General features: G+C 51.0%; 1 protein-coding gene across 2 annotated transcripts in view; it reads right to left on the bottom strand.

The window, feature by feature from the left end:
• Positions 1 to 23,141, bottom strand: part of vhl (von Hippel-Lindau tumor suppressor) — a 28,923-nt gene extending 5,782 nt beyond the window's left edge. Inside the window, exons 1-2 of one of the 2 annotated variants that reach the window (XM_038810800.1) lie at positions 22,880 to 23,141; positions 1,303 to 1,440 (exon numbers count right to left, since the gene is read on the bottom strand). In XM_038810800.1, the coding sequence (XP_038666728.1) occupies positions 1,303 to 1,440; positions 22,880 to 23,081 (340 nt within the window). In that variant the 5' untranslated portion in view covers positions 23,082 to 23,141. The remainder of the gene's footprint in view (positions 1 to 1,302; positions 1,441 to 22,879) is intronic. The other variant, XM_038810799.1, reaches the window with a different exon arrangement.
• Positions 23,142 to 23,655: the final 514 nt, after the last annotated feature.

The following is a 23,655-nucleotide window of genomic DNA, read 5'->3' as shown; positions in this document are numbered from 1 at the left end:
CGGGATAGGGTGGAGGTGTGGCTTAAATAGGGTGCTCTTTCCAAGGGCCGGTGCAGACTTGATGGGCTAAATGGCCTCCTTCTGCAGTGTAGGGATTCTATGATATGGCATCGCTGGAGGGGGTTAAAGCCAAGTGGGAGGAGGAGTTGGGTGTGATGCTGGAAGAGGGGTTTTGGTGGTAGATGTTGTGAAGGGTGAATGCCTTAACATTCAGTGCGAGGCAGGGGTTAATATAGTTTAAGATGGTGCACAGGGCACACCTAATGAATTTGAGGATGAGCCGGGTGTTTGAGGGGGTGAAGCTTGCAAGTGGTGTGGGAGAGTTCCTGCCAACCACATATACATGTTCTGGTCCTGCCTGAAGTTGAAGAAATTTTGGAGGTCGTTTTTCAGCAGCAGGTCGGGGATCCTGCACGTGGATGTGGAGCCCAGTCCCCTGGGGACAATATTTTGGGGGTCGTACTTGCCGAAGCTGCAGACGGGAGTGGGGACAGATGTTTTAGCCTTCTCCTCGCTGATTGCTTGCAGGCAGATCCTGTTGGGTTGGAGGTCAGCCTCTCCGCCTTGTGCCTCAGTGTGGCTTGGGGACTTAATGGAATTCCTGTATTTGGAGAAGGTTAAGTTTACTTTGAGGGGGAACGATGGAGGGGTTCCACAATAGATAGGGTCTGTTGATTCTACACTTGAAAGAGCTGGTTACCTTCAGCTGCTAAGGCAGAGGTGTGGTTGGGGGAAGTGGTTTCTTTGCGTTATTGGGGAAATGGTCAGTGGAGTGGGGAGGCGGGGGGGTCTCTGAGGTTCTTGACATTTTACATTGTTTTGTTTTATGTATAAAATGTTAAAAGCCGAATAAAAATATTTTCAGAAAAAAGCTTTGATTCAACTCCTTGGATGAAGTAGCTCCTTCACCAGCTAGTTCTATATCTACTGCAAACCTATCCATAAATGCAGAGCCAAAGTGCCAGGGAGCCAATGCTTTCTCTCCCTTCTTGTGACAGTATTGGGGAAGTGGTCATTCTCATTTTGCAAGCATATGGAGGTAATTGTAAAGGGGAAAAGGGAGCGGCTATCTGCGGAATAAGAGTGATATTGCCCTCACCTGGAGAGGGAACACAGGCTTCAAATTCCTTCTGTATTGAAGACAAGTCCAGAATCCAAAACAAGACTAGCTAAGGTGGATAAACTAAAATTGAAAAATTATGTTTATGACACTGCCAGGCCAGGCACGGCTGTTGCCATTGAGCCAGCGGGAGGGTTTGTAACATAATACGCTGCCATGCCCATTAGAGGAGCACTGGTTACCTGGTATGGTAATGTTAACCATGATGTATCGACGTTGTCCAGCTTCATTAACCTGCCCAGGTGGCGGTACAAAGACTTCATATCCATTGACAAGAAGGCGGTCATCAGAAATTGCATCACGGAACATCCAGGGGTGACCTGAGGAATACCAAATAAGGCTGATTAAACAATGCAATACTTCAGAAAAAAACAAGGCGTTGGGAGTTTCTGGTTACGTTAGCACAGGAGTTGGTTTCGTTGATCCTGAAAAAGAGGAAGGCACCTACTGGAGTGTGGATCCTATAGTTCCACTTTTCTGCTAAACATGGACGTGAAAGTCCTGGCGAAGGTGTTGATGTGTAGATTGGAGGGGTGCGCCCGGAGGTGGTTTCTGAGGACCAAGTGGGTTTTGTGAAGGGGAGGCAACTCTCCAGAGGCAACTGTGTCCATGGCATTCGACCAGGTAGAGTGGAGGTACCTGTTTGAAGTTCTGGGAAGGTTTGGGTTTGGACCAAAATTTGTGGGGTGGGTTTGATTTTTCTATTTGGCCCCGTGGCTAGCGTTCAATCGAATGAGATGAGTATGAGGTATTTTGGGTTGCACAGGGCACGGGGGTGCCCGCTGTTGCCATTGTTGTTTGCATTGGTGGTCGAGCCCTTGACGATGGCTCTTTGGGCGTCAGCTGAGCGGCAAGGGATTGTGCAACTTTGGTGCTTGGTCTCAGGGGTAGTTTTCGGATGAGTTGGTGTGGGAAGTCATGAGGAGGTTAGGGAATGTCGAAGTCCCAGAAGAAGGGTTCTGGAAAGAAGGGGCGAGCGAAAGTGCTAAGAGTCCTGCAGGAAGAAAGATGGCGGGGTCTGGGTCGTCAGGTGCTTCGCCCAGCTCAAAACCTCTTTCACATGATAGCTGTGGAAGCAGACTATGACCCCCCCCCCCCCCCCCCCCCTTGTTGGCTCATTCGCTTTCGGCTTCGGCATAAACAACCGATGTGCCCTGTCCAACTCATAGCGGGTCCACCCTTCACGGTGGAAACTCCGACCAAGGTGATATCGGTGGAGTTTGAAAGGATGTTTTCCAAGCATTTGGAGGGAGGTGGCGGTTTTGCTTAAAGGGTGCGTGGAGGAAGCGATTGCCTCAGTAAAGGCGGTAGTGATGAAGATGTCGGTCGAGGTGCGGGAGCAAGGAGAGAAGTTGAAGGGGGTGGAGGAGACATTGTAGCAGCACAGTGACTAGCTCACATCGATGGGTGAGGAGCTGCAGAGATTAACAAAGAGCTCAGAGCCAAGGTGGAGGATCTGGAGAACAGGTCAAGTAGTCAAAATATGAGGATCGTGAGTCTGCCCCAGGGGGTAGAGGGCCTGAGGCCTTCTGAGAACTTTGCAAAGATGTTTGCGAAGATGATGAGCAAGGGGGAAGACCCACCCGCTATGAGTTGGACAGGGCACATCGGTTGTTTATGCCGAAACCGAAAGCGAATGAGCCAACAAGGGGGGGGGGGGGGGGGGGGGGGGGGGTCATAGTCTGCTTCCACAGCTGGGGCAGCAGGGTAGCATGGTGGTTAGCATAAATGCTTCACAGCTCCAGGGTCCCAGGTTCGATTCCCGGCTGGGTCACTGTCTGTGTGGAGTCTGCACGTCCTCCCCCTGTGTGCGTGGGTTTCCTCCGGGTGCTCCGGTTTCCTCCCACAGTCCAAAGATGTGCGGGTTAGGTGGATTGGCCATGCTAAATTGCCCGTAGTGTCCTACAAAAAGTAAGGTTAAGGGGGGGGTTGTTGGGTTACGGATATAGGGTGGATACGTGGGTTTGAGTAGGGTGATCATGGCTCGGCACAACATTGAGGGCCGAAGGGCCTGTTCTGTGCTGTACTGTTCTATGTTCTATGTTCTATGATGTGAAAGAGGTTTTGAGCTGGGCGAAGCACTGACGAGAGGTGACGTGGGAAGGCATTGGTATACACATATACCAAGATATGACGGCAGAGTTGGCGAGCGGCCTTTGGACTGTACAGTGGCAGAGTGAGATTCGGAGAGGTATACCCAGCAAAGCTTTTTTTTCGAAAATATTTTATCGAGGCATTCATAATTTTAACAGTTTAAACATCAGGTTTCAACAAGAACAAAACAATATAAACCCCCCCCCCCCCCCCCCCCCGGCAGTGATAAACCCCAGCCAACATGGCTTACACAAACAGTACCACCTTCCCAAGCCCCCTGTCACTGGTTCTCTTGCCCTTACTCGCTGCTCCCCCCCTCATGCCCCCCACCCCCCAGCTGACAGCTTAATTTTTCTCAAAGAAGTCGATGAACGGCTGCCACCTCCGAGCAAACCCCTGCAGCGATCCCCTAGTTAGCTAGTCTTTATTATTGTCACAAGTAGGCTTACATTAACACTGCAATGAAGTTACTGTGAAAAGCCCCTAGTTGCTACATTCTGGCACCTGTTCGGGTACAGAGGGAGAATTCAGAATGCCCAAATAACCTAATAGCACGTCTTTTGGGACTTGTGGGAGGAAATCGGAGCACCTGGAGGAAACCCACGCAGGTACGAGGAGAACGTGCAGACTCCGCGCAGACAGTGACCCAAGCCGGGAATCAAACCTGGGACCCTGCCGTTGTGAAGCCACAGTGCTAACCACTGTGCTACCATGCCGGAGAACGTCTTGTAGAATTCCACCGGGTACCCATCCAGACCCTGGGCCATACCCGATTACATCGCCTCCAACCCCATCACTACTTCTACCAGCCCAATTGGGGCACCCAGGCCCTCCACCAATTCCTCATCAAACTTCGGGAACTCCAACCCTCCCAGAAACTGCCCCATCCCCTACTCCTCCCCGGCTGGGGTTCCAACTTGTACAACTTACTACAGAAGTCCCTAAACACACTGTTCACCCCCGCCGGGTACAAGACCTGTTGTTGAAAACTCACCACTGTTCTTAGAATTCCCCCTATACCAAAAAGGGCCAACCTTCTAAATGGTGAACAGGGATTCTCACTCCCTGACTCCGATGCAGGCTTCAGTGGGTGTTATTCAGGTCAAACTATATTTTCAAGTTATCCCCCGGTATAACCCATACCTTCATCTACTTACCACTTAGTAGCATCGATCCTGGGTCCCGCATTGCTAAGTAAGTAAAGTAGACTTAGGAATAACCACTGTTACAGGTTACTTTAAGTTATTTTATTATTATATTTTTTTCTTTTAAAAGCTGCAATCACTTTCTTTACAGAAAGGTAAACAGATCTTGCTTCTGGATCCTTCTGGTTGGTTGAAGGGACCTTCAGGCCCAACTTGTCAACCAATCTTCTTTAAAGTCTGTTCTTCTTTAGATGTATTCGCTGGTGAGCTCGGTTCGTGTGTCTTGTCGATCCCATGTACTGAGCTATGAGAGCTGGCTATCTCTGAGCTGACTCTGCCTCTTCTTTAAATTCTAGTCTTCCTTAGATGTATTAGCTGTTTTAGCTCGGCTGCTATGTCTTATCTTTCCCATGACCGAGCTGACTCTGCTTGCTTCTCTTGTTCCTTCTCTGCTTCTCTCCTCTCTCTGAGTTCTGGTGGTTCCTGCTCTGGTCTCTGGGTTTATTCTCTTTCTAACTGTTATTAAGTTTTTACAACTTTATTGTTAAGTAACTATTATTTCACTTTGATTGTAAAAAGTATCTTTGATCTAAACATTCTAATACAACTAAGTATTCATTTTGACATGACCTCACCTCTCAGGTCTCTGATTACATTGTTTCCTTTGTGATGTTCAAAGTTCCTTGATATTCAAAAATGCTTTGGTTTCAATAGAGGTGTGAATTTTGGTTTGGTTCCTGTCATTTCTATAGTTTTATTTTCGAATTGTGTCCCCCAGCTCATAAATTTGACTTTGATTTATGCTTTAAATTATGTTTCTCGTAGACTGATAGTCTCCAGTTTTCTTTAATTTACTTGGTGTTAGCAGAAATTCACACCTGTTCGGGTACAGAGGGAGAATTCAGAATGCCCAAATAACCTTTCCTTTCCAGCTGCTTACTAAAATAGTTAATTTCAATGAAGGTGTGAAACATTGCTTTTAGCGTAATGCTAAAAATCCACTTGGTTATAACTTGAAAGTTTACATTTATCACTAACTCAACTGAAACTCTCATCCATGCTTTTCCAGATGCTTACTAAGATAGTTACTTTCAATGAAGGTGTGAACCATTGTTTTTAGCTTCATACAAAAATCCTGTGTTTGTTTGGGAGAAGGAATCTGCATTTTATAATCCTGCTCTTTGCAGCTGCTATTAACCCTTTGTGGGATCTTTCCCTGTATTCTCTCATGTTTCTCTCAGACCAGATATTGCCAGACTTCCATGTTGCAAATTACACATCTTTCCAGATTTTCAATAACAGACCAGACTCCCACTTGTGTCCATCACTTTCCCAATCTCCCTCGCCGCCTCCTCAACTGGTGCACTGGCATCCTGCTCGCCTTCTCCCATACTCATACACCGCCCCTCTCACCCCCCACGGCCTTACCCATAGATAATAGCCCAAACGTCATCTGCAGCCTCTGCCATTACTTTAGCATCCCCGCCTCTCGGGCCTCCGCATATTTCCTGTCCACCTGCAGGGTTTCCTCCACTAGCCTCTCTATCGCCGCCTGCTCTACCTTCTCCCTATGTGCCCGAATCAAAATAAACTCTACCCTGACCTCTGCCTTCAGTGGCTCCCAAACCTTACCTGCCAAAACCTCCCCCATGTCATTAAACTCCACATATCCCCGGATGGCCTTCCTCACCCGCTCACACACCTCTTCCTCCGCTAACAGTCCTACATTCCTCCCCCCCCCGACCTTGCGTACTCATAGGTCCACCCACTACGGGGTATAGTCCGACACTACTACTGCCGAATACTCAATTATCAACCACCCCTACCAACGTCTTGTCAAACACAAAAACGTCTATTCGGGAGTACACCGTGCGCACATGTGAGTAGAATGAAAATTCTTTCGCTCACGGTCTCCCAAATCTCCACGGATCCACCCCCCCCCCAAACCAATGTGCTCCATGAACCCCTGGACCTCCTTAGCTGTTGCCTCCCCGACCTCGACCGGTCCAGCGTTGGATCCAGGAATGTATTGAAGTCCCCGTCCCCATAATTAACTGATGAGAATCCAGGTCAGGGAGCCTCTCCAGCACACGTCTCATAAATTCAATATCGTCCCAGTTCGGGGCATAGATTTTCATTAACACCAACGGCCTCCAGTTTCCCGCTCACCATAACATACCTTCCCTCAGAGTCCGCCACTATACTTCCCACTTCAAACGGCACCCGCTTATTGATCAAAATCGCCAACCCCTTCATTTTAGAGTCCAATCCCGAATGAAATACTTGCCCTACCCAACCCTTCCTCAGTCTCGTTTGGTTCCCCCAACTTCAGGTGAGTCTCCTGTAGCATGGCCACATCCACCTTTAATCTTTTTAAACGTGCAAACACATGGGCCCTATTGACCAGCCCATCAATCCTTGCATGTTCCACTTGATCAGCCTTGTCGGGGAGCACCCTACGTACCCCACCCCCTCACCCTAATTCATGAAGCCCACCAGCTGCTCTGTTGAACACAGAGCCAGCAGGGCCGCTCCCTTACCCTCCGTAATCTCCACCAGCGCCGCGCACATCGCACGAACATTTGCAGTCTGATCCCCTCTTTTGCGACTGCTTCTGGCCCTCATCTCCATACACCAGAGGGTCAATCTCTTCTACTCACTCTCCTGCACCTTTTTGCCATTAACCAGGGAAAATGTCCAAAACAATTCGACTGGGCAGCATGGTAGCATAGTGGTTAGCACAATTGCTTCACAGCTCTAGGGTCCCAGGTTCGATTCCCGGCTTGGGTCACTGTCTGTGCAGAGTCCACACGTTCTCCCCGTGTCTGCGTGGGTTTCCTCCGGGTGCTCCGGTTTCCTCCCACAGTCCAAAGATGTGCATGTTAGGTGGATTGGTAATGATAAATTGCCCTTAGTGTCCAAAATTGCCCTAGTTTGGTGGGGTTACTGGGTTATGGAGATGGGGTGGAGGTGTGGGCTTGGGTGGGGTGCTCTTTCCAAGAGCCGGTGCAGACTCGATGGGCCGAATGGCCTCCTTCTGCACTGTAAATTCTATGAAAAACCTCCACGAGAGGGAGCCACCAAATGTGCGACCACTCACACTATGGCCGCCCAGGTGAGAGACCCTATAGGCAGATCGGAGCTTTTTCTTTTATTCGTTCACGTGGGCGTTGCTGGCAGGACCAGCATTTATTGCCCATCCCTGACGATATTCAAGAGTCAACCACATTGGTGTGGGTCGGAGTCACATGTAAGCCATTCCAGGTAAGGACGAGAGATTTCCTTCCCTAAAGGACATTAGTGGGTTTTTACGACAATCGACAATGGTTTCACGGTCATCATTAGACTTTTATTGAATTCAAATTTCACCATCTGCCAAGGCGGGATTCAAACCCGGGACCCCAGAGCATGACTCAGGGTCTCTGCATTACTGGACCAGCGACAATACCACCATGCCACTGCCTCCTTTGTAAATGCAGACAGGGAAGGTGGTGGGGCCAGATGGGCTCCCAGTTGAATTTTATAAAAGGTTTAAGGATAGGCTGGTGCTATTGATGGTAGGAACATTCAACGACACGATGACAGGGGTGCCTTGCCACAAACGATGGCGCAGGCCTAGATCTCATTGTTGCTTAAGAAGGACAAGGATTCAGTAGATCGTACAGGCTGAATGTGGACGCCAAGGTATTGGTAAAGGTGTTGGTGTTAAGGTTGGAGGGATGCCTTCGGAAGGTGATTGGAGAGGATCAGATGTGGACAGACAGTTGTCATCGAATGTGAGGAGGCTGTTGAATGTGGTGCTTTCTCTGGCAGAAGGAAGGGAGACGGAGTGGTGGTGGCATTAAATGCGAAGAAGGCACTTGATCGGGTGCCGTTATTTGATGCCGGTATTGGAGAAATTTAGGATTGAGCCGAAGTTTGTGGCGTGGGTGCAGCTGCTATACAAGGAGCCGATGGTGAGCATGCACACGAACAATATGAATTTGGGGTACTTTGCATTGCACTGCGGGACGAGGCAAGGATGGCCCATGTTCCCCCTTCTGTTTGCATTTGCTATAGTGCCTTTGGCCATTGTGCTGAGGAGCTTGGGGTTGTGCAAGGGGAAAATTGGGCGGGGGGAGGGAAGAATGGAGCATTGGGTGTCCTTATAAGCGGATGACTTGTATATTTCAGAGCCAAGCTCTTTGGCGGCAAACATAATGGGGTTGCTTCAGAGATGTGGGAAGTTTTCAGGGTACAAATTGAACTTAGGGAAAAATGAGTACTTTATGGTCTCCTCTCCGGGGGTGGGGTGGGGCTGCCATTTCGTCTGGCAGAGTCTCACTTCAGGTATCTGGGGATGCAGGTGGGCCGGGATTGGGCAGGTCTCCGGAAGTTGAATTTCACTAGCTTGGTGGGGAGGGTGAAGGCTGACTTGCTGAGGTGGGACAACCTCCCTCTGTCTTTGGCGGGCCGAGTACAGGCAGCAAAGATGAATATTTTCCCACAATTTTTGTTTCTGTTTCAGTGCCTGTTGGTCTTTTTGCCCAAGGCATTTTTCAGGAGGGCATCCAGATCCCCTTGTTTGTTTGGGCAAGGAAGGATTAGGAAGGTGAAACTGCAGAGGGGATGGCAGTCAGGGGGGGGGGGGGGGAGAGAGAGAGAGAGAGAGAGAGAGAGCGAGAGAGGGGGGGGGGGAAGAGTCCTCCCAAATTTGAAGCATTACTATTGGGCGCCGGATGCAGAGAAGATTCAGGGATGGAATGGAGTAGGTGGGGGCTCTGTGGGTAAGGATGGAGACGGGCTTATGTAGGCGTCAGGGTTGCGGGTGCTGCCAACTGTGCTGCTCCCGATGGCCCCAGGGACGTACTCTGGGAGTCTGGTGGTGGCGGCCACGGTGTAGATTGGAGGAGGATTGGGTGTCCACGGAGGGGATAAAGTGAAATGTGAGGAAGAGTTTAGGGAGGCGCTGGAGGAGTGATTGTGGTGCTAGGTCCTGCGGAGGGTAGATACCTCAACTTTGTGTGCGAGGCTGGGGCTGATACAGCTAAAGGTGGTTTACAGGCACACCTTACAAAGTCTAGGATGAGCCAGCTGTTCGAGGGGGTGGAGGATGCGTATGACCGATGTGGGAAGGGCCTTGCAAATCATGTGCATATGTTTTGGGCCTGCCCGAAGCCGGAAAGGCTTTGGAGAACGGTTTCCAACGCAATCTTGGGAGTTCTGTATGTGAATGTGGAGCCTGATCCCATAGAAGCCATATTTGGAATTTTGAACTGGCCGGGGCCGCAGGCGGGTGTGGGGACCAATGTTTTAGCCTTCGCCTCGCTCATTGCTTACAGGCAGGTCTTGTTGGGGTGGAGGTCAGCTTCTACACCCTGTGCCTCAGCATGGTGGAGGGGGCCTGTTGGAGCTTTTAGTCCTGGAAAAGGTGAAACTTGCTCCGGGGCGGGGGTTGTTGTTTAACCATTGACTGCTGAGGGAGGGAGGGGCGGGACGGTAGCTTAATGGCTTGGGGGGGGGGGGGGGGGGGGGGGGGTTGTTGGGTTTGTTGTAAATGTAAAAATGTTGAAAATTTGTGGAATAAAAATCCTTTTTTTTAAAAAAACTTCCTTCTGTGCTAGAATGAGTTTGAATCAGTTTCAAGTGGTGCACAGGAAAAACATGACTTGGTTCTTCCCAGGGGTAATGGATGGATGTAAGAAGTGTGGGCAGGGCCGGCAAAAAATGGTCACATGTTTTGGGGTTGTGAGATGTTAGAGAGCTTCTGCGAGGCAGTGTTTGCACTGAGTGCTGAATTTGGTGCATTTGAGTGCTATAGTGAGAGTTTGGTGACTGAGGGAGTGCTGAATTTGGTGCATTTGAGTGCTATAGTGAGAGTTTGGTGACTGAGGGAGTTAGGTGAGGAGGGAGTAAGGTGCTCCTTTCATTTCATTTCCGCAAAGAGCGAGAAGGGAGCCAGGAGTTTACAGAGAGTGCAGCTGACTGGGAGCAGAGTTGGAGGGCGGAGGTCCAGTTGGTCCACAGGGTAGCTATATTCTGTAAGGTAAGAGGGGATGGAGGCTAGGGCAGTTGCATGCTCCTCCTGTAGGATGTGGGTGGTGAGGGTAACCACCGGTGTCCCCGCTGACTATGCCTGCGGGAAGTGCACCCAACTCCAGCTCCTCAGAGACCGTGTTAGGGAACTGGAGCTGGAGCTGGATGAACTTCAGATCATCCGGGAGGCAGAGGGGGTTAAAGAGAAGAGTTACAGGGAGGTAACCACACCCAAGATACAGGACACGAGTAGCGAACAGGCAGACAGTGCAGGGATTCCTTGTGGCCGTTCCCTTCAAAATAAGTGTATCGTTTTGGATGCTGTTGGGGGGAATGACCTACTGGGGGAAGGCCCTAGCGGCCAGGTATCTGGCACTGAATCTGGCTCTGGGGCTCAGAAGGGCAGGGGGAAGAATAGAAAAGCAATAGTAATAGGAGATTCAATGGTTAGGGGAATAGATAGGAGATTCTGTGGTCGCGAGCAATACTCACGGAAGGTATACCTCCCGGGTGCCAGGGCCAGGGATGTCTCAGATCATATCTTCAGGATCCTTCAGGGGGAGGGTGAGCAGCCAGAAGTCGTGGTGCACATTGGTACCAATGACATAGGTAGGAAAAGGGGTGTGGAGGTAATAAATGAGTTTAGGGAGTTAGGCTGGAAGTTAAAAGCCAGGACAGACACAGAGTTGTCATCTCTGGTTTGTTGCCGGTGCCACGTGATAGCGAGGCTAGGAATAGGGAGAGAGTGCAGTTGAACACGTGGCTGCAGGAGTGGTGTTGGAAGGAGGGCTTCAGGTATTTGGATAATTGGAGCGCATTCTGGGGAAGGTGGGACCTGTACAAGCAGGACGGGTTGCATCTAAACCAGAGGGGCACCAATATCCTGGGAGGGATGTTTTCTAGTACTCTTCGGGAGGGTTTAAACTAATTTGGCAGGGGAATAGGAACCGAATTTGTAGTCCAGCAACTAAGGAAGCCGATATTCAGGACGCCAAAGTATGTAGTGAGGCAGTGGGGAAGGGAACACTGACCAAGGAGAGTACTTGCAGGCACGGAGATGGGTTGAAGTGTGTATACTTCAACGCAAGAAGCATCAGGAATAAGGTGGGTGAACTTAAGGCATGGACCGGTACTTGGGACTACGATGTGGTGGCCATCACGGAAACCTGGATAGAAGAGGGGCAGAAATGGATGTTGGAGATCCATGGTTATAGATGTTTCAATAAGATTAGGGAGGGTGGTAAAAGAGGTGGTGGGGGGTGGCATTGTTAATTAGAGATAGTATAACAGCTGCAGAAAGGCAGTTTGAGGAGGATCTGCCTACTGAGGGTTGAAGTCAGAAATAGGTAAGGAGCAGTCACCTTGTTGGGAGTTTTCTATAGGCCCCCCAATAGCAGCAGAGATGTGGAGGAACAGATTGGGAAATAAATTTTGGAAAGGTGCAGAAGTCACAGGGTAGTAGTCATGGGTGACTTCAACTTCCCAAACATTGAGTGAAAACTCTTTAGATCAAATAGTTTGGATGGGGTGGTGTTTGTGCAGTGTGTCCAGGAAGCTTTTCTAACACAGTATGTAGATTGTCCGACCAGAGGGGAGGCCATATTGGATTTGGTACTTGGTAATGAACCAGGGCAGGTGATAGATTTGTTAGTGGGAGAGCATTTTGGAGATAGTGACCACAATTCTGTGACTTTCACTTTAGTAATGGAGAGGTTTAGATGTGTGCAACAGGGCAAGGTTTACAATTGGGGGAAGGGTAAATACAATGCTGTCAGACAAGAATTGAAGAGCATAAGTTGGGAACATAGGCTGTCAGGGAAGGACACAATTGATATGTGGAACTTGTTCAAGGAACAGGTACTATGTGTCCTTGATATGTATGTCCCTGTCAGGCATGGAAGACATGGTCGAGTGAGGGAACCATGGTTGACAAGAGAGGTTGAATGTCTTGTTAAGAGGAAGAAGGAAACTTATGTAAGGCTGAGGAAACAAGGTTCAGACAGGCCGCTGGAGGGATACAAGATAGCCAGGAGGGAACTGAAGAAAGGGATTAGGAGAGCTAAGCGAGGGCATGAAAAATCTTTGGGGGTAGGATCAAGGAAACCCCAAGGCCTTTTACACATGTGTGAGAAATATGAGAATAACTAGAGTGAGGGTAGGTCCGATTAAGGACAGTAGCGGGAGATTGTGTATGGAGTGTGAAGAGATAGGAGAGGTCTTGAATGAGTACTTTTCTTCAGTATTTACAAATGAGAGGGGCCATATTGTTGGAGAGGACAGTGTGAAACAGACTGGTAAACTCGAGGAGATACTTGTCAGGAATGAAGATGTGTTGGGCATTTTGAAAAACTTGAGGATAGACAAGTCCCCGCCTGACGGGATATATCCAAGGATTCTATGGGAAGCAAGAGATGAAATTGCAGAGCCGTTGGCAATTATCTTTTCGTCCTCACTGTCAACAGGGGCGGGACCAGGGGATTGGAGAGTGGCGCATGTCGTGCCCCTGTTCAAAAAAGGGAATAGGGATAACCATGGGAATTACAGGCCAGTTAGTCTTACTTCGGTGGTAGGCAAAGTAATGGAAAGGATACTGAGGGATAGGATTTCTGAGCATCTGGAAAGACACTGCTTGATTAGGTCTAGTCAGCACGGATTTGTGAGGGGTAGGTCTTGCCTTACAAGTCTTATTGAATTCTTTGAGGAGGTGACCAAGCATGTGGATGAAGCTAAAGTAGTGGATGTAGTGTACATGGATTTTAGTAATGCATTTGATAAGGTTCCCCATGGTAGGCTTATGCAGAAAGTAAGGAGGCATGGGATAGTGAGAAATTTGGCCAGTTGGATAACGAACTGGCTAACCGATAGAAGTCGGAGTGGTGGTGGATGGCAAATATTCAGCCTGGAGCCCAGTTATCAGTGGCGTACCGCAGGGATCAGTTCTGGGTCCTCTGCTGTTTGTGATTTTCATTAATGACTTGGATGAGGGAGTTGAAGGGTAGGTCAGTAAATTTGCAGACGATACGAAGATTGGTGGAGTTGTGGATAGTGAGGAGGGCTGTTATCGGCTGCAAAGAGACATAGATAGGATGCAGAGCTGGGCTGAGAAGTGGCAGATGGAGTTTAACCCTGAAAAGTGTGAGGTTGTCCATTTTGGAAGGACAAATATGAATGTGGAATACTGGGTTAACGGTAGGGTTCTTGGCAATGTGGAGGAGCAGAGAGATCTTGGGGTCTATGTTCATAGATCTTTGAAAGTTGCCACACAAGTGGATAGAGCTGTGAAGGCCTATGGTGTGCTAGCGTTCATTAGCAGAGGGATTGAAGTTAAGAGCCGTGAGGTGATGATGCAGCTGTACAAAACCTTAGTAAGGCCAAATTTGGAGTACTGTGTGCAGTTCTGGTCGCCTCATTTTAGGAAGGATGTGGAAGCTTTGGAAAAGGTGCAAAGGAGATTTACCAGGATGTTGCCTGGAATGGAGAGTAGGTCTTACGAGGAAATGCTGAGGGTGCTAGACCTTTTCTCATTAGAACGGAGAAGGATGAGGGGCGACTTGATAGAGGTTTATAAGATGATCAGGGGAATAGATAGAGTAGGCAGTCAGAGACTTTTTCCCCGGGTGGAACAAACCATTACAAGGGGACATAAATTTAAGGTGAATGGTGGAAGATATAGGGGGGATGTCAGAGGTAGGTTCTTTACCCAGAGAGTAGTGGGGGCATGAAATGCACTGCCTGTGGAAGTAGTTGAGTCAGAAACATTAGGGACCTTCAAGCGTCTATTGGATAGGTACATGGATTACGGTAGAATGATGGAGTGTAGATTAATTTGTTCTTAAGGGCAGCACGGTAGCATTGTGGATAGCACAATTGCTTCACAGCTCCAGGGTCCCAGGTTCGATTCCGGTTTGGGTCACTGTCTGTGCGGAGTCTGCACATCCTCCCCGTATGTGCGTGGGTTTCCTCCGGGTGCTCCGGTTTCCTCCTACAGTCCAAAGATGTGCAGGTTAGGTGGATTGGCCGTGATAAATTGCCCTTAGTGTCCGAAATTGCCCTTAGTGTTGGGTGGGGTTACTGGGTTATGGGGATAGGGTGGAGGTGTTGACCTTGGGTAGGGTGCTCTTTCCGGGGGCCGGTGCAGACTCGATGGGCCAAATGGCCTCCTTCTGCACTGTAAATTCTATGATAATCTACGATTAATCTAGGACAAAGGTTCGGCACAACATCGTGGGCCGAAGGGCGTGTTCTGTGCTGTATTTATGTTCTATGTTCTTTTTATCGAGGAAAGAGAGAGCCAAGGTGAAACTGGACCCCATGGTGGTGATTTTTGGGGTTTTGGAGGTGCCGGTGCTGCTGGAGGGGAAAGGGGTCGATGTCACAGCCTTCGCCTCTCTGATTGTCCGGCAACAGCTTCACCGGGCATTGTGGCTTGGCTGAGAGACTTGTCGGAGTTTCTCCGGTTAGAAAAGGTTACGTTAGGGCAGCATGGTGGCGCAGTGGTTAGCATTGCTGCCTCACAACGCCGAGGTCCCCCAGGTTCGATTCCGGCTCTGGTCACTGTCCGTGTGGAGTTTGCACATTCTCCCTGTGTTTGCCTGGGTTTCGCCCCCACAACCCAAAAATGTGCTGGGTAGGTGGATTGGCCACACTAAATTGCCTCTTAATTGAAAAAAATGAATTGGGTACACTATGGGGGGGGGGGGGGGGGGGGGGGGGGGGGGTGGCACGGACGAGACGACAAAATTGCATCCTGCCCCTCGCCGAGAACTTGCAGCCAAGCGCGCATATTCGTCCGTTTGGGGTCCCTGCAACAAGAGAGTGGGGACGAAGAAGAACCCGGACTCTAAAGCTCATTAAAGTGGGAGACCTGGGCGCTCGGGAGCAGAGCGATTCCCCCCCCCCCCGGGGCAGGAGCACGCGGAGTAGGAGGAGCGGTGGCCCAGACCAAAGCGTGGACCGAGCAGGGACCAAGCCAGCAGTAAAGATCGACCCCCGTAACTTGGTAACTTAGCGGGGAGGAAAACTTTCCCCAACCCATCAGAAATGGACAGAGCACACTGGGCGCTGCTCCCGAAGCCCAAGGTAGGGGACCACCCGAGGGCAGCTATAGCTATAACTGCACCGGTACCAAAACAGGGAAACAATCCTGCGCTGGGCCAGGCAAAACAGAACCTGCAAATGGGAAGGACACTTCATTGGAGTTTACGAGGTCAATATGGCAGACCTAGGCAGGAGATGGGCCCAATTCAATAGAGCGAAAGCAGCTCTTCACAAGAACGACGTGCGTTTTGGTCTGCTGTACCCAGTGAAACTCTGGGTCATATACCAAGGAAGAGAGTACTTCTTCACAGCCCCCGCCGAAGCAAACAGGTTTGTCAAGGAACACAGGCTGGAAAATCAACAGCTAGGGTAGAAATAAGGGGCCCCTGGCAAGGGGCAACAGCACACCAACGGGGATGGGGGGGGAAGCAACACCAGGCCCCTCCGCCCCCAACCCCGCCACGGCGAGCGCACCCCGAACGAAAAGCAAACCACTACCCAAGGGACCGCTTCAGGTGGGAGACCAGGCCCTAGCATGAGGGAACGAGAGTAACGGAGAAGGGAGAGCAAGCGGGAGGTGTGCAGGGCAGGATGGGGGAGGAGTGGGCAGAAAACCGCAGAGGCCGGTCAAGGGAGAAGCGAGACAGCAACTCCCGAGAGGGGTGCCACCGCACTAGCAGGAAAGCTAACGCCGGGGACATGCAACAAAGCAGGGCCACTCAACAGAGGCGGGAGAGCAAACGTGGATAGGAACAGCGGAAAGAGGGACGAAAGAGGGGTATACGGGAGAGGGGGGGAAAAAGGAGTGACCGGGGAGGGGGCGAGCACAGGCAAAGAGGGACAAGCAAGGCTGGAAAGGGAATAACAATAGGGCTACAAAGTGCCACAACCAAGGGCTCGGAACAAGGAATCGCTGCAAGCACCCTCTCTGGGCGAAGGGAGACCCCAGAGTGCAGGGGACTACCGGCGGTCGCACAGCGGGCAGCCATGTTGGGTGCCCCCTGGACAAAGGGAAAGCCCGGAGCGCAGGCACCCGACCGCATGGAGAGAGCAGTGACAGCGGCCATCCTGGACGGCCCCCTAACAAAGGGAAACCCTGGAGGGCAGGGGCGCGTCCACCAGGTACGTATGGTTAATCCCACAGGAGCGAGGGGACAGAAGCCCCCCCACCAGGATAGTCACCTGGAACGTAAGGGGACTCAATGGCCCAGTGAAAAGATCCAGAGTCCTCACCACCTAAGAAATATGAACGCCGGCATAGTCTTCCTCCAAGAGACACACATGAGAGAGCAGGACCGACTACGGGTAAGAAAGGGCTGGGTGGGACAAACCTACCATTCCTGCTATGGGATGAGGGCCAGGAGGGTGGCAATACTGATCAGCAAGAGGACAATGTTTAGGGCGACAAAGACAGTTATGAACCCAGGGGGACAGTACGTCATGGTCAGCGGGACCCTAGATGGAGCACTGGAAGTCCTAGTTAACGCGTACGCGCCCAACTGGGACGACATGAGCTTCATCAAAAAGACCATGGCAGAAATCCCTGACGTAGCGACGCACCGACAGATGGGAGCGGTGGACCCCTGGAAGTTCACACGCAGGGGAGAAGGAGTTTTCCTTCTTCTCCCCAGTATACAATACCAGAATTGACTTCTTTGTGGTGGGGAAAACGGTGCTTCCGTGGATAGACAAAGTGGAATACTCCACAATTGTGATATCCAACCATGCTCCACACTACACGGATGTGAGGCTGGAGACGGGCAGGGCCCAACGCCCCACATGGAGGTTGGACATTGCCCGACTAGCTGACAAGGCCTTCAACGAAAAGATATCGCAGGCCGTAGCAGAGTACACGGCGAACAACCAGAACTGGGAGGTCTTGCCCTCCACGTTCTGGGAAATGCTAAAGGCCGTACTGAGAGGGGAAATTATCGTTTTCAAAGCTCGAAGAGATAGGGAGGAAAGGGCGGCGAGGCAGCAGCTGGTCGACTCCATACTGGAGGTAGACTGTAAATACTCCGTGGCCCTGACCGCAGAGCTCCTGACGGCGAGGAAAGAGCTACAAAGGAACTTTGATCTGCTCTCCACTAGGAAAGCAGTCCACTAACTCCGCCAGGCACGTGGGACCCTATACGAACACGGAGACAAAGCCAGCCGCCTGTTGGCACACCAGCTGAGAAAGCAGGCAGCCACCAGAGAAATTGCACAAATCAGGGATACCAGAGGAACATTAGAAACAGAACCAGAAAAGATCAACAAAACCTTCAAGGCCTTCTACCAAGGGCTGTACACCTCAGAGCCCCCAATGGGGGAGTCTGGGATGAAACGGTTCCTTAATAGACTGGACATGCCAGTTGTGGGGGAGGGCAGAAAATGGGGCCTGGAAGCTCCACTAGCACCGGGAGAGATCATGGACAGCAATAGCTCCATGCAAGCTGGGAAGGCGTCGGGACCAGACGGGTTCCCGGCGGCCTTCTATAAAAAATTGGCGACAGCACTGGCCCCGCACCTATGGGAGATGTTCACAGACTCGCTAGCGAGGGGCACACTGCCACCTACGCTAGCACAGGCCTCAATCACGCTGATACATAAGAAAGATAAAGACTCAACGGAATGTGGGTCATACAGGCCCATCTCACTGCTGAACGCAGATGCCAAAATCCTAGCCAAAAGGCCAGAAGAATGCGTACCAGAGGTGGTCACAGAGGACCAGACGGGATTTGTCAAAGGTAGACAGCTTACCTCGAACATCAGACGCCTGCTGAACATGATAATGACCCCCTCCGGGGAGAGAATTCCAGAGGTGATCGTCTCCCTAGACACAGAAAAGGTCTTTGACAGGGTTGAATGGAAATACCTCAGAGGTACTGGAGCGGTTCGGGCTTAGAACAGGGTTCACCTCCTGGGTAAAACCCCTATACAACGCTCCCATGGCGAGCGTACGGACCAACAACACCAAATCCCGATACTTCCAGCTGCACCAGACAAGGATGCCCACTGTCCCCGCTGCTGTTCGCTCTAGCGATCGAGCCATTGGCAATTGCGCTCAGAGCAGCAAAAAGCTGGAGGGGGATCCGAAGGGGCGGCAGAGAGCATAGAGTCTCACTCTATGCAGATGATCTGTTCCTCGACATTTCGGACCCACAAAGCAGCATGGATGGAATCATCGCGCTCCTGAAAGTGGTTGGTGCCTTCTCGGGTTACAAACTCAACATGAGCAAAAGCGAGATCTTCCCGGTACACCCACGCTTAGGTGGGGCAGCACTAACGGGACTGCCGTTTAAACAAGCCCAACACAAGTTCCACTACCTGGGGATCCAAATAGCCCATGACTGGAAAGGGATCCACAAATGGAATCTCACCAGTCTGACAGAGGAAGTCAAAAAGGACCTGCAAAGATGGAACACACTCCCACTCTCCCTCACAGGGAGAGTCCAGACGATCAAAATGAATGTACTTCCCAGGTACCTCTTCCTACTTAGATCCATCCCGATCTACATCCCCATGGCCTTTTTCAAAGCACTAGACAAAGTAATCATGGCATCCGTATGGCCGGGGATGGGGGATGGGGAAAGAATGCTAGGATCCCAGAGAAAGTCCTACAAAAAATAAAATCCGGGGGGGGGGGGGGGGGGGCTAGCCCTCCCAATCCTATAATTCTACCACGGGCGGTGACGGCCGAGCGAGTAAGGGGATGGATCAAAGAGCCAGAAGCCAAGTGGGTGCGCGCGGAAGAGGCCTCCTGCATGGGGACCTCCCTCCGGGCCCTCGCCACGGCAGCACTCCCATCCCCATCCAAAAAACACCCCAGCAGCCCGGTGATGATAGCCACCCTCCAATCCTGGAACCAACTGCGGCAGCAATTTGGCCTGACCAAAATGTCGGACAAAGCTCCCATCTGCAACAACCACAGGTTCACACCAGCACTGACTGACGCCACCTTCAAAAGGTGGGGGCAGGATGGAGGGACACTGACAGTCAGGGACCTATACACGGACGGCAGGATCGCAACACTGGACGAACTGACAGAAATTCCAGCTGACCAGGGGGAACAAGCTAAGGTACCTGCAACTCAAAACCTTCCTACGAAAGGAGACAAGGACGTACCCACAACCGCCACGACAAACATTACTGGAAGAGTTACTGGACGCAAGCATCCTAGATAAAGGGAACTGTAGCGACTTGTATGACCGACTGGTAGAAAGGGCCGACACCGTACTGGACGCAACAAGAAAGAAATGGGAGGAAGACCTGGAGATTGAAATAGGGTGGGGACTCTGGAGCGAAGTACTGCATAGGGTCAACTCCACCTCCACGTGCGAAAGGCTCAGCCTGACGCAACTAAAAGTGGTACATAGAGCCCACTTAACAAGAACCTGTATGAATAGGTTCTTCCCGGAGGTGGAGGATAGATGTGAACGGTGCCAAGGAGGCCCGGCCAACCACGCCCACATGTTCTGGTCTTGCCCCAGACTTGCGGGGTACTGGATAGCCTTCTTCGAGGCAATGTCCAAAGCGGTGGGGGTGAGGGTGGAGCCATGCCCGATAGTGGCGGTCTTTGGGGTTTCAAACCAGCCAGATCTATTCCTGGGGAGGAGGTCGGACGCCCTTGCCTTTGCCTCCCTGATCGCCTGCAATCGAATCCTGTTCGGCTGGCGGTCAGCAGCACCACCCAAAGCTGCAGACTGGCTGTCCGACTTCTCAGAATCTCTCCAAATGTAGAAAATCAAATTTGCCAATCCGAGGGTCAGACGACGGCTGCCAGAACGTGGGAGCCGTTCACCCAATTGTTCCGGGACCTGTTTGTCGCCAACGAACAAGCAGAATAGCCAGGTAGCCAAGAATCAGGGGAAAGGAGCCAAGGCATAAGAGGGAGAGATAGACTGGGGGTATGGGGGAGGTATCCGTGATAACAAACTTGGAATCTACAGGAACAGAGAGCAAGGAAAATCCAGACGAAAGATGGGATGAACGGCTGAAGCAGAGGTGAACGGGAGACAACAACGGCAGCGAAGTCCGTCCGGGAGAAGCAAGTGACAACACCAACACCAGACCCATCGAGTATTGCCCTCTGTAATTGTTTCTCCGGCAACCAAATGTATATCAAATGTATATCTACCACCCCAGTCTCCTACCCACCCACCCCCACAAACAGATGCCTACTTATGTGTTGTAAATTGTACAGAGTTGATGCTGTTGAGCTGATGCATAATACCTCACCAGTTATTTTATTTTTTATTATTATTTTTTGGTATGTTTGTGTGTGCCCTTCTCTTCTATATATATATATATATATATTATATCTTATGCTGTGTCCATAAAGGTAAATATACTTTGTTCAAAAACCCAATAAAAAACATTTACATAAAAAAAAGAGGGCTTCGAGGTTTGGTGGTCATTCATGACAATATTTAAGGAGCTATTCATCGCAGGGGGGGAATTAAAAGGGGGAAAAGAATGTACAAACTGTTCACTCTGTTTTATTGGAATGTGTGGGATATGCTGCTGTTATTGCTCACATTTGGAATAAAACATCTTATTCAAAAAAAAGTCAGCGAGGCAGACTACTTCACCCAACGGAATACCTAAATACCCAATACACACACCCTGAAAACCCCAATATCCACCTAAAACCACTTTAGTACCCCACCATCCACCTCAAACAACCTCAAAACCTACATCAACCACCCCAACAACCTCAAACCCCCCCCATCGCCCACTCCAACACCCACATCATCAACCCGAATACCGTCATCGCCCATCCGCAATGTCCCCATCACCCACATCAATACCCCCCATCAGTACCCCAATTTTCCACATGATACCCATCACCCACCCCGATGTACACATCTCCCATCCCAATATTTGTCAGGGTAGCACGGGGGTTAGCACTGTTGCTTCACAGCGCCATTACCCAGGTTCGATTCCCAGCTTGGGTCACTGTCTGTGTGAAGTCTGCACGTTCTCCCCGTGTCTGCGTGGGTTTCCGCTAGGTGCTCCGGTTTCCTCACACAAGTCATGCAAGATGTGCTGTTAGATTGGATTGGATTGGATTGGATTTGTTTATTGTCACGTGTACCGAGGTACAGTGAAAAGTATTTTTCTGCAAGCAGCTCAACAGATCATTAGAAAAGGGAATTAAACAAAATTCAAGAAAATACATGAGAATACATAATAGGGCAACACAAGATATACAATGTAACTACATAAGCATTGGCATCGGTTGAAGCATACAGGGTGTAGTGTTAATGAGGTCAGTAAATAAGAGGGTCATTTAGGAGTCTGGTGACAGTGGGGAAGAAGCTGTTTTTGAGTCTGTTCGTGCGTGTTCTCAGACTTCTGAATCTCCTGCCCGATGGAAGTTGGAAAAGTGAGTAAGCCGGGTGGGAGGGATCCTTGATTATGCTGCCCGCTTTCCCCCGGCAGCGGGAGGTGTAGATGGAATCAATGGATGGGAGGCAGGTTCGTGTGATGGACTGGGTGGTATTCACGACTCTCTGAAGTTCCTTGCGGTCCTGGGCCCAGCAGTTGCCATACCAGGCTGTGATGCAGCCCGATAGGATGCTTTCTATAGTGCATCTGTAAAAGTTGGTAAGGGTTAATGTGGACATGCCGAATTTCCTTAGTTTCCTGAGGAAGTATAGGCGCTAATTTGGGCAATTCTGGACAATAATTTGGACATTCTAAATTCTCCCTCTGTGTACTCGAACAGGAATGTGGCGATGAGGGGCTTTTCACAGAAACTTCATTGCAGTGTTAATGTAAGCCTACTTGTGACAATAAAGATTATTATTACTATATTCTATTGCCCACGGATACCCCCATTGTCGACATCAGTACTCACCCCAACAGCCCCCATTGCCCACCCCGATGCCATCGCCCCGCCCAATGCCCACATCATCCACCCCGATGCCCCCATCGCCCACCCCGATGCCCCCATCGCCCACCCCGATGCTCCCATCGCCCACCCCGATGCTCCCATCGCCCACCCCTATGCTGCCATTGCCCACCTCGATACCCCCATCATCCACCCCTATGCCCCCATCGCCCACCTCAATGCCCCCATCGCCCACCCCAATACCCCATCACCCACCCCAATGCCCCCATTGCCCACCAGAATGCCCCCATCGCCCACCCCAATGCCCCATCGCCACCCCAATGCCCCATCACCACCCCAACGCCCCCATCACCCACCCCAATGCCCCCATCGCCCACCCCAATGCCCCCATCGACTGCCCCAATACTCCATCGACTGCCCCATCGCCCACCCCAATGCCCCCATCGCCCACCCCAATGCCCCCATCGACTGCCCCAATACCCCATCGACTGCCCCATCGCCCACCCCAATGCCCCCATCCCAATGTCCCCATCGCCCACCCCAATGTCCCCATCGCCCACCCCAATACCCCATCGCCCACCCCAATACCCCATCGCCCACCCCAATACCCCAGCCTGCTGCCCCTCTCACCCAGGAATGTGTTCATCCTGCGGCCACTGTGGGCCTCCATCTTGGCGTATGGGACGGGTTCCCCGCGATAGTTGATCCAGACGGGCCGGACACTGCGACCTGTGCAATTACAGAAGGTGACGAACGATTGGTTGCGGCTGTGGTAGGAGCGGAGCCGTCCCAGGCTCAGGCTCTCGGCCTCAGCCTCCACATTCTCCGGCATTGCTGCACCTCACTCCCTGCGCCACTCAAACCGCATTGGCTGAGCCGGCTTCAACCACACTGATTGGCTGGAACTGGCAGGCTGGGACCGCGCCAATTGGCTGAGTCTGACTGGAACCTTATTGACTGGCTGGGCAGGGGTAGCAGGAACAGCCCTGATTGGCTGGACTTGGCTCTAACGGGCCTTTATTGGAACTCGGTCTCGGTCTCTGATTGGCCAGAACCGTGTGAATAGGCTGATTGACAGTTACCATGGTAACTACACACACGACACACACACACACACTGACTGGTCGGTGGCCATGTCAATCATCATGCTCCTATTTAATTGGATGGAGCTGGGAAGGCCAGTTGACAATGAAAGCATAGAATTCCCTAGAGTGCAGGAGGCCATTCAGCCCATCGAGTCTCACCGGGGCCCTCTGAAAGAGCACACTACTTTGTTCTGCAATAATTCTCCAGGGCCCAGGGACAGAGATTTTTGATAAATAGGAGCAGATCAGAAAGAGTCAACATGGATTGGCAATAGCGACACAGGACTTAGGAGCAGGAGTAGGCCATTCACCCAATCAACC

Source organism: Scyliorhinus canicula, chromosome 11, assembly GCF_902713615.1.
Source record: "Scyliorhinus canicula chromosome 11, sScyCan1.1, whole genome shotgun sequence".
NCBI lineage: Eukaryota > Metazoa > Chordata > Chondrichthyes > Carcharhiniformes > Scyliorhinidae > Scyliorhinus > Scyliorhinus canicula.
Note: the sequence above shows the minus strand (reverse complement) of the source record. Positions and strands in the feature narration are given on the sequence as shown.